This window comes from Pleurodeles waltl, chromosome 4_2 (genome assembly GCF_031143425.1).
Source record: "Pleurodeles waltl isolate 20211129_DDA chromosome 4_2, aPleWal1.hap1.20221129, whole genome shotgun sequence".
Lineage (NCBI taxonomy): Eukaryota > Metazoa > Chordata > Amphibia > Caudata > Salamandridae > Pleurodeles > Pleurodeles waltl.
The window spans coordinates 837,296,942-837,312,568 of record NC_090443.1 but is presented as its reverse complement, the minus strand read 5'-3'; the positions used below and the strand labels follow the sequence as shown (position 1 = coordinate 837,312,568).

The following is a 15,627-nucleotide window of genomic DNA, read 5'->3' as shown; positions in this document are numbered from 1 at the left end:
GGCAGCAGGCATAGGAGTCGCAGTGAGGCCCACTCAGCAATCTGAAGAGGAGTCCCACGTTGTTAGAGCAGCAGGCAGAAGACTGTGCTTTGCAGGAAGGAGTGCTGGGGGCTGGGGCTACTTGGAGCCTGAAGATTCCTTGGAGGGGGAACAAACAAGACTTGGTGCTGCAAGAGTCGCAGTGCACAGGGGTACTGTCCTGCAAGGAGAGACACAGCCTTACCATCTCCCAAGTTGGACAGCTGGTAAAGAGGACCAAGAGGACCACTCTAAACCACCACCTGTAATGCAGGATCCACGCTGTTCTGGATGAGAGAGGATCCACGCAGCTGGTCGTCATTGCAATTGGTGCCTACGGATGCAAGGGAGTGACTCCTTCACTCCAAGGGAGATTCCTTCTTGCTTCTTGTGCAGGCTGAAGACTCGTTGCCCTCAGAGGATGCACAGTAGGGAAATGTTGCAGTTGCTGGAAGGAGCCAGCGAAACAATGTTGAGGGTGGAGTCGTTGATGAAGTTGCAGATTGTCGGTTCCTGGAGGGTCCAGTTGCACTCAAATTGGCCAGAAGATGAAGGAAACGATGCAGAGGAGACCTGCTGGAATCTTGCATGTCGAATCAGGGTACCCACCTGAGAGGAAGACCCTAAATAGCCCAGGAAGGGGGATTGGTCACCTAGCAGGGTGACTCCCCATCAGGAGGGGGCTGTGACGTCACCTGCCTGACCTGGCTACTCAAATGCTCCCAGGGGCCTCTGCCCATCTGGGATTGAAGATGGCAGAATAACGTGGACACATGGAGGAGCTCTGGACATCACCCCTAGGGTGGTGATGGACAAGGGAGTGGTCACTTCCCTTTCCTTTGTTCAGTTTTGCACCAGAATAGGGACCGTGGAAAACGGTTTATGGAAGGAGGGCACCAAATGTGCCCTTCAAAGCACACCGGTGGCTTGGAGGAATTACCCCTCCCAAGCCCTGCAACACATATTTCCAAGGGAGAGGGTGTTACCTCCCTCTCCCACAGGAAATCCTTTGTTCTGCCTTCCTCTGCCTGAGCTGCTCAAGCAGCAGGAGGGTAGAAACCTGTCTGAGGGGTGGGAGCAGCGTGGGCTGCCCATAAAACCCCAGAAGCCTGATAAGAGCAATGCTGGGGGTTTTCCAAGGAGCCCCCAGAGTGCATGGAATCATACAAGCAATACTGGTAACAGTGTTGGGGTATAATTACGACATGTTTGATACCAAACATGCCCAGGTTTAGAATTACCATTATGTAGCTGGACACAGATAGTAACCTGTGTCCAGTACACAGATAAAATGGCTTCCCCGCACTTACGAAGTCTACTGTACTGGAGCTGGAATTCGTAGGGGCACCTCTGGTCATGCAGTGGTGCCCTCACATACAGGTACCTGCACCCTGCCCTCTGGGCTAGGAGGACGTACCATAGGGGTGCATTACAGTGACCTGGTGCAGTGACCTGTAGTGAAAGGGTGCATGCACCTTTTCATGCAGGCTGCACTGGGAGGCCTGCAGACACATTTTGCATGGGCTCCCATGCGTGGCTCAATACATGCTGCAGCCCATGGGGAATCCCTCGTGCCCTAATGCCCTGGGTGCCTTAGTACCATATACCAGGGACTTATATGGAGACACCAGGATGCCAATTGTGGAGTGTGCAAAGTCCTAAGCAACCAAATTTAGAGGGAGAGAGCACAATCACTGGGATCCTGGTTAGCAGGATTTCAGTGAAAACAGTCGAAACATACTGACAGCAGGCAAAAAATGGGGGTAACCATACCAAAAAAGGGTACTTCCTACCCTGGGCAGATCTAGTGCACTTTACTAGTGGCTTATAGGTAAATTAAATATGCTAATTGAGTATGAACCAACGTTACCAAGTTTTAGAGAGAGAGAGCACATGCACTTTAGCACTGTAAGCAGTGGTAACGTGCTGCGAGTCCTAAAACCAAAAATGAGGTCCAAAAAAGAGGAGGCGGTTGGCAAAATGTTTGGGGTAACCATTCAGAGAGGGCCCTTTTTCAATAATTGGCTATTGTCCAAAACTGACCACTGTTGTATAGTCCCAGAACTCTGTGCGGTGAATGGAGATAAGTTATCTAACCTTCTGGGTTTTGCAGAATCCTTTGAAGGTTATTATCAGAACCGATATAATGTTAAGCATGCCTAGGACTAGAAGGCATGGGAGGAGATGGTGGATGAGATAACTGTGGTCCAACTATCAAATAGGGATCACATAGAATTAGAAGAGCCACTAACAGCAGAGGAACTGTCTTAGGCTTTGGCAGTCATGAACAGTTGGAAAACACCCAGTCCAAACAGTCTGTTTGTTGAAATGTTTTAAAAGCTATCCTCATTATAATGCAGCATTTTTAGCAGGCAGTAGAGGAAGCAAGTCTGACGGGGTTCCTACCTGACATCTCTATCTGTCATAATACAAAAGCCGTAGCAACCACTGGAAAGCTGTGGTGGGTGTCACCCGATTTCTCTGATTTACACCAAGACCAAGATATTTGCCAAGGCGATGGCGAGTCAAATATTTAAAATAATCCCATGCATCTCGACCAGAATTACTTTATGCCCATGAGAGGAAAGATACATAATGTACCTGAAAAGGGAAAAGTTGCATAGTCAGTAATGTCAATTACTTCCAAAAGACTTTTGATACACTGAGCTGGAAATACTTATTTCAGATATAAGAACGAGCCATTTTGGGTCGAACCTCCCTGAAATATCTCTGCCTACTGTATACAAATCCAGTAGCTCTTTGGCAAGAGAGCCCCTAGCAATGCATTTGGAAGTGATGAATTTAACAAGTTCAGTGTCCCAGACTACATTATCTGGTGGACGACTGTGTGACCCCCTGGCTACAGGGCGGCTTTCATTTGTTGATGCGATACACTAAAATGGATCGGATGGAGTAAGCAAATAACACACAAAACACCACTATAGCAACAAAATTGTGTGAAACAAGTCGAAAAGCTCATCAGGTGTAAGAAAAGGTTTGGTATCCAGAGTGGAAAATATAAACCATGTGAAATCCTTTGCAGATCTAGTGGAGTAATTTGAATTACAGAGATCAGTTTTATTGATGCCTTCAGATACTGCACACCCTGGGTTTGCTACACAGAAATAATGGGTAAGGTCCCCAAATATACCCCATTATTGGCCAAGATCACAATGATTCCTATAGCGGGTGAGAAATGCATCTCCCAAATGTATTGAACCATAGTCAATATTAATCCGAATAATAAAAGAAGCACTCAAATCAATCTGCGAGACAGATATTGGAGCATTGGATGAGAAGGACTGGTGAGAATCGAAAATGGTGGCTTTAACTGTAGCAATAGCTTCCAAACTACGACTCATACAATTTAATGACATACACAGAGCACGCTGCACACTGCTGAGGCTGTGGAAGATGGGCTGATGGCACTACCCACTATGCTATTGTTAGGATTTTGAGGGATGTAACACAACTACCAATTGCCCGATCTCCGAAGTAAATACTGCTGGCAATAATGGAAGAAGGAGGATATAAGTTTTTTGTGTTCCTGAAAAGCAAAAAAATGAAAATGTTTGGTAAACGGCTGTCAAAATGAATGGCACTTGTTCACCAAACTTTTTGTACAATCAAAAGAACAGTTGGGCATGCTGGCACCTCTAAATTTGGAGGGGAGTAGTCTGTCATACTCTAAACCAGGTCCTAACTCTGCCCCAAACTGTATGCTTTTTATTGGGGATCCTGGCTTGTGGCTGAGTAGTCCTCAATTCTGCCTGCCTTTTAGGGGTAATGTTGTCATTTGATTGGCTCCTCAGCATCTCTGCTCATCTTCTGAGATAATCCTCACATGGGACTCCGTGCTGACAAGTCAAACTATATCATAAGGGACACCTTCAACTAGTCCTGGCTTTTTTTCTAGCAGCAACAGCATGCTTCTGTGAAATGAACATTTTTAACATTGTATTTCTGATGGCTACTTCTATCTGAAAATTCCTCACCTGTAGAATAACCCCAGGCATTAGACTGGATCCAGAAACTGCAAAGCTCTAAAGTCGACCCTAGTGGGTGCTGGTTTCATATCGACACTAAAAAGGGTGTCTGAGGCCATCATCAAAGCAACATAGTGGCCACCTTGGCGCTAGAATATCAGTTTCCATCTCTTTTCTTCCATGCCTTGGAGGCGACTGGATGGATTGGCATCGACATTAAGTTGTACAAAACGCACAGATTTCCCTCCTATTTACTTCTTCTGTACCTTTGATAATATAATTCAAACCATTGTACTTTCTGTGTATTTCCCTGTAACTCTCTCCCTATTTGGTCAGGGACCCTTGCGTTTTTTGAAGATCGACATTAAGTTGTGCCATTCGGAGAGAACATAGGGCCACATGTACGTACCAAAGGGTTTTATCCATTCTGTGTCTATGGGAAAATGTGTTAGTACATATGGGCCATAGTTCCTTTAATATCATAGAGTGCTTCTTTGGCCGAAAAACCTCTATCTTGCCATACGAACATCCTCTTAAAAAGTGTCAAAAAATTACTGTCGTTGTTCCTAGAAGGAGTGCCTATAGACAACTGTGGCAATGCCCAAGTAAAGGCAGCTCCAAACAAATAACCAATCAGATACCCAAAAGCACAATCATTGAAAAATTGGTCAGGACGAAATGCAAAGTGTACCATGAGACCATCAAGAAACTCCTTCAGCGTACTTTGCTGTTCAGAGAGTGGGGAGTGTAGCATTGATTATAGCAAATTCTCTGCCTGCTTTGTCAAAGCGTGCTTTAAAACGTGCATTCAAGGATCTTAATTGAGCCAACTCTTGCACTTGCTGTTGCAGGACTGCGGCCATGTCTACATTTAGATCAATAACTTACTAGTGTTGCTACTAGTCAGTGGGCTGGAAGCAGTTGATCTTGAGTTGTTGAGCTCTGATGTACCTAAGGTAGGGATGACACTTCCCGGTAGCCACAATACCCCTATGCAACAGCGTCACATGTAAGGAATGGGAGTCTGCAAAGATAAGCAACCTTTAAGGTGGAAAAAGCCAAATGGCATAAAAAATCTCCAGTAGGAGGTTTGTGCTAAAGAAGACAGATGCAATGTCCAAGAAAGAGTTAGTTATCAAGAGGAACTGACAAAACTGTCCTCAGAAGCGGAAGTTCAGAATCAGGAATAACAGCAGACGAGAAACTGCAAAGGTTCTCTGACTGTGTTGGGATGCAGAGAGCAGTCAAATTCGCCCTCTTTCATACTAATGCAGGGACAGGAACAAGAACCTGAAAAGACATGAAACATCTCCATCCTGGATTTGAAAGATTCACACCCAAAATGATGACAGGTGTAGTTAACTGCAGAGGCTGTTTTCTGGATCACATCTCACAGTGTCCCTTTTTGCCTTTGTTGGCCTCTGCCATTCTCTGCAGCCAACCATCGCCACAAAATCGACGTAACAGCCCAGCAGTTTCACAATCTAATGGAAATGCCAAATGAGAAATAAATCCCTGAAGAGACCTTTTGAGAGGTCTGATAACCAGATTCTTTCCTTCATACAGGATGCCCTTGAGACCTTATTTGATGCCTCCATGGAGCACAACAGAATCATCCAGCAATCTTTCATCTTCAAACTCTGATCATGAAGCGTCCCATGTCCAATATTAAACTTTTTAATCCTGACCGCGCTGGTCAAATTATATGAAACCCATGTAATTTGTCATTAAATATTAAGGATCAACTTGGTACTGATATATCATTGAGGCATGTGACATTACCTGTGGACTGAACCATCACATCATCTCATCGATTTAATGAAACTAAGTTACCAAAGTGCCAAAGAATAGCTAGCAATACCATTTCTGACTCCAATAACGAAAGGACAGTATAGGGTGCAAACGAGTGAGGCACGGGGGTGGCGTAAAAAATTATATTCTAAATTAATTTGTTTGTTAAACTGTTGTGGCCACACCCCACGCCTGCACCACGATCTACAGGGTTCACAGCCTCAGAATGCTTCAGTGTGGGTGGAGCTTCTTTTGGCAGTAGGAAAAAACGGACAGCCCAGCTCCACTTACCTCAACCCTTCTGGAGCTTGGCTCCTTCCTGACGGTCCCTGCTGATTTGACACACTAGTTGTGATTATTTTCTGCAGCTGATTTGTCACAATATAACGCTGCTTGTGGGAAGCAGACGGTGGCAGGGGCTCTTCCACTACACTCTGGCACTCTATTGTTTAAAAAACGGCTTGTAGACACCCTTTAAAGGCAGCCTTTTATTTGTAATTCAAGTCCTGATTTTTAGTTCCACCTTTCGGATAATGCAAGATGGCTACTTCTAGTCTCTTTTCAGTATTTTTCCCAGTTTAATTTAGAGACCAGTTGTGTGACAGTTTTTACTGCCTGCTCCTGTGCCTTTTTATATAAGGATGGCTCTAATCTTAGAAGCTGCATCTCAAAGCAGCCATAGGTTTTTTTGTCTCTACGTTTTTTTCTTCAATATAGCTGCTGTGTACTTTCAGCCATGTTTCATTGTTGTTTGGGGTTAGTTCTCTAAAGTGAGTTTCCTCCTGAAAGGTTTCTAATTTCTCCTGGTTTCTGAAGGCTAGTCCTTATTACCACCTATAGGTTTTTAATGCCTCTGTCTTTTTCCACTTCTAGAGGGGTAAAACAAGGCTGCTTGCTGGACCACATTTTGTTTAACTTTTGACTATATTTTATTTATTGTTGTCAGTCGGGAAGGTTAGATATATTTTCCCGAAAATAGGAAATTTCTATACAATGGCATTTTTCTTTGCAAATGACATAATACTAACAGCTCAGCCTTAAACAGCGAAAGGCAACTGACACCCAGATAAATTATAAACATGCCATTGAGATCATCACTCACTGTGGTGGAATGAAAGAGAAGGAAAACAGCTCCAGGGAGATGAATATCAAACTTCAATTTGCCTGATGCTTTAAATGCCACGCTCTAGAGACAGAGAATATACCTACCTAGGCCTTCTAATAAGTGACAGGATGTCTTGGAAACTCTTCTTAAATGTAAAATAAAAGCAATGGCCAAACGGTTTTTGGTGGATTGACTAAATTCAGCAAATAAATTGGAAAATTCTCAACCCCTGCTAATGGTAAGGCTGGTTCCAGCTTACAACGCTGCAGTCAGGGTTTGGAAATAAGGGCAGTGGTTGATTAAAATGGTAGTTTGCTTTCTGAGAGAACCTAGACCTATCCAAACTGACTGTTCCTCTTGCACTCAGTTAATTTTTTTACAGCTCCAGACTGATAAAATATGTAACCCATCTTCTTTGGATATGAGACATGCCAACCCTACCAACCTATTTTTCCTCTATGACAAATAAATAGACAAAATTACAAACCTCTTGGAGGCCCTCATAGTACACAAGTCCCTTCTTTTAAATGAAGCTGTTCTTGACTGTCTCACAAGCGTCTCCAGCTTTGAAAGTCTTCTAAAAAATTTAATTATGCAGTATTTCACAATGAAGATAGGACGTACTTGTGTGAAACATCCTCTAACTCAGTATTCCTTTGGATTTTGGACCACAAACTTCTACCTACGTTTTGTATATGATAGAGACTTCAAGCTGTAGATTCCTTACCTTAGAATTATCCCCAGACATCAGACTGGATCCAGAAACCTTTCGTGAACAGCACCGCTGTGCGCCAGAAGATGGATTTTGTGGGCTCCACATGGTGACGTGTGTAGTGCTTATATAGGCGCCATCCCAGCATGGTGACGTCAGTTCTTTTCTTTCCATGTCAGTCAGTGCGGAGCTGGAGAAGCTTTCCTTAGTAACTTTTTGACTAACTTTTTTTGATGTTTTGTCAAAGCCTTCTGTAGGTTTTTGTCCTGGTGTAGCAGTGATGTCATCACAGAAGGCCGGCTTCAAGCCCTGTGGCACCTGTCACTGCCTGATGTCGTTGACGGACCCGCATCTTGTATGCCTTTGGTGCCTCAACCACAATCCTAAGGCCTGCTCCGATTGCCGACCCATTAACCTGAAGGCCTTGAGGAGTGATCCCTCACGCTCCTGGCAGCTCGACATGCATCATCACCATGATGATCAAGATTCCGCTCGAGTCGAAGGACCCAGGAGCGGTGGCAGAGTCCAACATACTCATCACACTCAAAGTCATAAGGCCACTTGGGTAAGTCCGACCACAAGAAGAAGATGAAGTCAAAGAGATGTTCAACTTCATCTCGTCCATCAGTGGACGAGGGAGCATCAGCATTTGAGGCCTGGCTGTGCGATTGAGCCAGCTTCCGAGCCATTTCCACATCTCCCCAAGTTTCTGGGAGCAGGAGCGACCCTCGCCCAATTAAAATAATTTTATGAGCCCATGCACCTCATATTTGGGCGGACGTTCCCTCTGGTGATCCTTCAGGCCCACTGGGTTTGTGAGGGGTCCCTAATGGATGCACTCCAGCAGCTCTACCGCCATTCAGGTCACTTGGATCCACTGATCCTGATGCTGACACTCCTGGCACTTCCGGCACTCACCAGAGGTACAATCTCCATAAAGCCATGCCTTCCAGCTCGGCCTGAGCCCCATTCTTTTGGGCTAGGACAGGGGAGGATTGTAAAGGGTAGCTGGACCCTGAAGAATACCAACCTTATGATTTGAGCTTGGACTGGTGTGAGGATTTGGTGGATGCCAGCGGACTGGACACCTCTACAGATGCCGCCATGCTTTCTTCCTCTACCGTGGCTATGGAGGAGGGAGCGTCATTTGTAATGGTGCTTAGGAGGGCAACTGAGGCCCTGGACTGTAGCTTGCCCTCGATGGCCGTCAAGACAGATGCCTTGACAGAACTGCTTCAACTGTGCGTGTCCCCCTCAGAACGTCTTGTCCCATTTAATGAGGCTCTTACTGAACCTTAGCTTGCCTTCAATGGCAGTCAAGACAAGTGTCTTGATAAAAGTGCTTCACCCGGGAGTGTCCCCCTCAGAACGGCTTCTTACATTTAGTGAGGCTCTTACTGATGTCCTACTTAAGACCTGGTCCAAGCCCAACCCAGGGGCTCGAGTGAATAGGGCAATTGGCTGCCAGAACTGCCCCGCCCCAGGGGACACCAACTTCCTCACACAGCACCCTAGCGCTGGGAGCTTGGTGGGTAAAACCGCCACCATGTAAATCCTGGCACATTCTTAACCACACCACTGGATTGGGAATCCAAAAGGCTGGACAACTTAGGAAAGAAGATGTTTTCTTCCACCAGCCTGGCACTGCGGTCTGTGAACACCAAATGCCTTTGGAGCTGCTGTTCCCATGCTCTTTGTGAAACAGTTGTGCGCATGTTGTTAACCGTTCAGGAGGCCATCCGGACCCTACTCTCCCAGGCTGATGCCAACAGGAAAGTTGCAGCTAAGCTCCTGATAGGAAGAACTGGACACCACCGACTCACTGGGCAGAGCAGTTTTGTCGACAGTAGCCTTACTGTACCACACCTGGTTGAGGACGACTGGCTTTTCTGGGGATGTCCAAGCATTGCTTATGGACATGCCCTTTGATGGCACCTGTCTCTCAGGGACAAGGCAGATTAAGTGCTGGAATGCTTTAAAGAGAGCAGAGCTACAATCATTTCTTTGGTCTTTTCCATGGCCCCTCATCACTCCCAATCTGCCTCTTGCTCCTTTCATGGCCACGGAAATGACTTCCAGCCGTGTCTATACCCTCCCAGCCACTGTGGTTCTTAAGCTTCCCAGCCTCTGCATGCTTGAGGTTGCGATACCCACAGACCTGTGGGTCGGGCAGCCAAAGGTCTGACAAGTCCACCACTCAATTGGCAGGTGCAGCCTCCAAAACCCTCTAGTCTTCCATCTTACCATCATGGGCACCCCGTGGTGGATAGGATCCATCATCACCTGCCCCACTAACCGTCTGTAACATCAGACCAGTGGTTTTTGCAGCTTGTCAGAAGGAGCTACTCCCTCTCCTTCGTGACTAACCATTCCTTGGATGGAGGACAGAGGATCACCTATCCCTTCTCTCACAGAAAGTGACAGCTCTCTTGGCCTCAGTTATTCACCAAGCTAATGGTGGTGGTTGCAGCTCATCCGTGGAGATTAGGGGTACCAGTATTCCCCTAACTCGATGACTGGCTGTTGAAGGCAGGCTTGCCCCAGGCTGTGTTTCTCACCTCCAGACTACAGCAAACCTCCTGCACTTGCTGGGGTACACTATCAATGTGCCGCAAAACGCTCCATTCCATTGGAGCTGTTCTGGACACAATTTTGTTTCAGGCTTATCCTCCCGAACAGCGAGTCCAGGATATTCAGGCTGTGATACTGATGTTTCACCCTCTATCTTGGACTTCGGTAAAACTGACTCTGAGGGTGCTGGGACTCATGGCCTCTTGCATCCTACTGTTAACAAATGCCCACTGGCATGTGCAGGTTCTGCAGTGGGACCTAAAGTTCAAGTGGATTCCTCATCAGGGAAATCTCTCTGACATGGCCCATGTCTCGGAGGGAGCTGCAAAGGACCTGCAGTGGTGCCTGACGAACCGCAATTAGGTCAGCGGCAGGCCACTTGCCTCTCTCCTTCCACATCTGACATTGGTGACAGATGTGTCACTCCTGGGATGGGGCAGCCATCTGGGAGAGGTGGACATGAGAAGACTCTAGTCTGCGGTGGAACTTGGATTCCACATCAACCTGTTGGCGCTCCATGCGATACAGCTGACATTGAAAGCTTTTCTACCATCCTCGACTCCTCCCTCACCTTGTGTAAACAGGTCAGCGCAGTTTCCTCCTCCTGCTACAACACACTCCGCATGCTCTGCAGAATCTACAAGTGGATCCCGACAGAAACAAGAAGAACAGTGACAGGCCCTCGTCAGCAGCAGGCTGGACTATGGCAACGCACTCTACACAGGCATCCCAGCGAAAGACCTACTACGCCTCCAACGCATCCAAAACGCCTCCGCCCGACTGATCCTCAACGTACCCCGCCATAGCCACATCTCCCACCACCTGAGAAACCTTCACTGGCTCCCCGTGGACAAAAGGATCACTTTCAAGCTTCTTACCCACGCTCACAAAGCGCTCCACGACACCGGACCAGCATACCTAAACAACAGACTCAGCTTCTACACCCCCACCCGTCACCTCCGCTCCTCTAACCTCGCCCTCGCTGTCGTCCCCCGCATCCGAAGAAAGACCTCCGGCGGCAGATCCTTCTCATACCTCGCCGCCAAAACCTGGAACACCCTCCCCACCAACCTGCGACAGACCCAAGACCTACTCACCTTCAGAAGACTCCTCAAGACCTGGCTCTTCGACCAGTAACTCCAGCTCCCTCCCTCCCCCAGCGCCTTGAAACCCTCACGGGTATGTAATGCGCTTTATAAATCCTATGATTGATTGATTGATCAATACCTTCCATCAAGGGAAGGCTACTTCAGGTGTTCACGGACAACACAACCGCCATGTGGTACTGCAATAAACAGGACGGGGTGGGTATGTGGACCCTTTTTCAAGGAACCCTGCGTCTCTGGACATGGCTGAAACATCAGGGCATTTCCCTGGTTGTTCAACATCTGGCAGACTCTCCCAGCGCCATGGCGGACAAACTCAGCTGACGATGCCTAGCAGATCCCCCAACCCGACAGACCACGCCCACTGCCTCTGCATCATCTTGGGCAGCAAGTTATATTATCTATGCAGAAACAGGTAAACACAGTCTCATCTGCCTGCTTTCACACCCTATGCATGCTCAGCTCACCCCACATCTCAAGAAGTTCCACTGGGTCCTAATCCAGAAGAGATGACAGTTCAAGATGCTGACCCATGCTTACAAAGCCCTGCACAACGGATGACCAGCATACATCAACAAACAAATGACCTTCCACCAACCAATGAGACACCTGTGATCCTCCTCCCTTTTCCTCACAGGCACCCCCCAGATCCGCCAATCCAACTGCGGAGGGCGCTCCTTCTCTCACCTGGTGGGCAAAGCCTGGAACAACCTTCCCCTGCACCTCAGGAATGCCGCATCACTCCGGGAATTCAGAAAAAGACTCAAGACATTGCTGTTCGAATGAACAGAGCGCAGCGAAGCAACTAGCAGTGCCAGCTCCTTAAGACCCTCACGGGTGAACTGCTGCACTTTATAAATCCTGATTGATTGATTGATCACAAATGGTGTCTCCACCAGGTGGTGGTGCAAGGTCTCTTTCAGCAGTAAGAAGAGTCTTAGGGGGTCATTCTGACCCTGGCGGTCATGGACCGCCAGGGCCAACGACCTCGGGAGCACCGCCAACAGGCTGGCGGTGCTCCCATGGGCATTCTGACCGCGGCGGTACAGCCGCGGTCAGAAACGGGAAACCGGCGGTGCCCCGCCGGTTTCCCGCTGCCCTGGGGAATCCTCCATGGCGGCGCTGCAGGCAGCGCCGCCATGGGGATTCCGACCCCCTTACCGCCAGCCTGGTTCTGGCGGTTTTGACCGCCAGAACCTGGCTGGCGGTAACGGGTGTCATGGGGCCTCTGGGGGCCCCTGCAGTGCCCATGCCAATCGCATGGGCACTGCAGGGGCCCCCTAACAGGGCCCCACCAAGATTTTCAGTGTCTGCCAAGCAGACACTGAAAATCGCGACGGGTGCAACTGCACCCGTCGCACCCCTTGCACTCCGCCGGCTCCATTCGGAGCCGGCATCCTCATGGAAGGGGGTTTCCCGCCAGCCCAGCGGGAAACTCAGAATGGCCGCTGCGGTCATTTGACCGCGGTGCGGTCATTCGGCGGCTCCCGCCGGCCCTGCGGTTACCGCGGCCGGCGGGAGTCAGAATGACCCCCTTAGTCTTGGTTAGACTTGTCAGCACTTCTGCATGCTGGAGTTTCCAAGGCGACTCTTAGTCAGAAACGCTTTTCATCTTGAGTGGAGCTTGTGCCTTCTATACACTTTTCCGCCCATATTACTCTTGCCCTGAGTTCTCAAGGAGATTAGGAATGACCGGGCCCAAGTCATTCTTGTGGCTCTGGACTGGGCATGGAGGGTCTGGTATCCTGGGCTGTCGAACATGGACATCATCCTCCGATCAGGCTGCCCCTTTGGGAGGATCTTCTGTCACAGCAGCAGGGGAGTGTCCTCCACCCAAACCTGTCAACTCTTCGCCTTCTTGCATGGAGATTGAGTGGCAGCAGTTGACAGTTTTTGACCTTCCTCACAAAGTCTGCAATGTTATCTTTTCTGCCAGGCGTCGCTCCACCAATACGGTGTACGCCTGCTGTTGGAGAAAATGTGTGGCTTGTTGTACAGGAAGACAGATTGATCCCCTTTCCGCCCCCCTTTCTCAGGTGGTTCTTCTCTTCATTCTTTCTCTTGCCCAGCAGGGCTTTGTTCTGGGCACACTCAAGGGCTATCTTTCTACCTTTTCAGAGTTTCTGGGGTTGCCTGACCAGCCATCCCTCTTCAAATCCCCTATTGTAAATATATTTTTGAAAGATTTACATTTGTTTACCCTTCTCCTTTCATTATGCCTCAGTGGGACCTCAATCCTATCCTCAGTTTCCTTATGTGTGATCCGTTGAGCCTTTGCACAATTGTACTTTCCGGCTCCTTACAATCAAGATGGCTTTTCTCATAGCTATAACATCTGCCTGGGGGTGGAGGGGACAGGGGGGGTCAGTGAGCTTCAGACTTTATTATCCAAGCCTCCTTACTAGAACATCTACACAGACAAAGACGCACCTCTGGGGGGGTATTGCTCGTGTATCTATTCTAAGGTAGGGAACCTGCAGCTAGAAGTCTCTATTAGATGAACAAATGATTTACCTTTGGTAACGCCTTATCTGGTAGACTGTCTACCTGCAGTTTTCTTACCGACCCACCCATCCTCCCCGCTCTGCAAACTGATTTCTAGGGGCAGGGCTGTTATCTTTCAGGGCCCCAGTTTTCCACCCCACTGGTCAGGGTTTTTCAGGACTCCGCTTCTTGCGTTGGGAGGCGAGAAAATAAACTAATGTCAGCATGCTGGGGTGTCGCCTATATAGGCACCACACGCACGTCATTTTCGGCACTGATGATGATGCCACACAAAGCCAAACGAAGCAACCATCTGACTTGCAGGGGTACTGCTCATGAGAAATTTCCAGATCCAGTCTGATACCTGGGGATACTTCTAAGGTAAGGAATCTGAGGCTAGATAGGCGTTACTGAAGGTACGTAACTTGTTCAGCAAAACCAGCAAAACCATTCAACCAAGATTGAAGGTGTTTTTTACACCTTTCCACATCAATCAACTCCCTTTATTGGAATTGACAGGCAGGTAGCAGACAACCCAAGGCGACACATGCCAGTTCTGATTTTGCCAAGGACTACTACAGACAGCTCAGCATACTTTTTTGCACTAAAATGTGAGTATTATTTGTATATGTTCATATTTTTAAAGGTCAGCTGGTTAGTAATCAGTATATTGAACGTCATCCGACAAATAACAAATAGAACCTGCTATTGTAATAGTTCTGTAACCAGATCATAGCACTGTTTTAATGATTGAAATATCTAATAAATGTCCTGTTTTATATACTGTATATTTATGAGTCTGATACATATGTGTATGGATCCAAACTAAGCCATTTTTGAAGACGTTGCTGTGCCCAAAAATAATATTGACTTTTTCGTTCTATTCCGGCCTGCACATGGCCCGCATTAACTAAAGTTTGCATGGGTGATCGTGCAACGTAATGTGCTTTAAGCAGTACCTTCATATTTTGATTTGCTCTTAAACATTTTCAGTAGTAATCTTCTCTGTCTTTACAGAGTGAATGCGATCAGGCTAAACTGCGTGAATATGAAGAAAAATTAATTGTGACTGCATGGTACAACAAGGTAGTGTTTATTTATTATTTGTCATTTTGTTGTATATTCCGTTGTGGGAAACAAAGTAAAGCCATTTGTGGTTATGCTAATTTTGGGTACATTTTTTACAACTATTAACACCTCTCATCCATTATAAAACAAGCGTTAGCAAAGCCAAAAGGCCTGGATTTAGCAGCCTACTGTAATGTATACATTGTTTATTTATATTCTATTGCAAGCAGTGTGCCACAAAATAAAAAGTAGAAAACATGCCACCCCTAAGCAGGGCAATACACTGTTAACATTTTAATAAAAATAGCCATCACATGTATTTTTTGCAGAACTCTATTGGTTATATCTGTCAGGCAGGTGTACTAAGGACAGGTATAAAAACCTATTTTACTTTTGACGCAGAGCACAGGAAAATATGATTCTTTGGTACTTGATACTTCTAACCTCAGATTCCTCACCTTTTGAATACTCCCTAGGCATCAGACTAGATGTGGACACGTTTAGGCAGTACCTGTTCATGCAGCTTCGCATTGACTCTGTTCTGCTCTGGAAATGAGGTTCGGAGCCTATAAAACCACCACTCCTGCATGCTGATATCAATTCCCTTCTTTCCGCACCACCAGACATGGATCCGGAGCTACCTTTAATCTCTTTGAGACTGTTTCGCTAACTAAGGTTTCCATTGTGCAAGGGAAAAGTCACCTCCCAAGATGACAGAATTCAAACCCTGTGAGGACTGTCACAAACAAATATCTGTGATAGATCCTCATCAGGTTTGCCTGGGGT

The 15,627-nt window shown here is 47.2% G+C and overlaps 1 protein-coding gene across 1 annotated transcript in view; it reads left to right on the top strand.

Moving 5' to 3' along the window:
* Positions 1 to 15,627, top strand: part of HOOK1 (hook microtubule tethering protein 1) — a 921,358-nt gene that overhangs the window by 846,713 nt on the left and 59,018 nt on the right. The window contains exon 21 of the mRNA XM_069232567.1: positions 14,791 to 14,859. Coding sequence (XP_069088668.1) covers positions 14,791 to 14,859 — 69 coding nt within the window. The remainder of the gene's footprint in view (positions 1 to 14,790; positions 14,860 to 15,627) is intronic.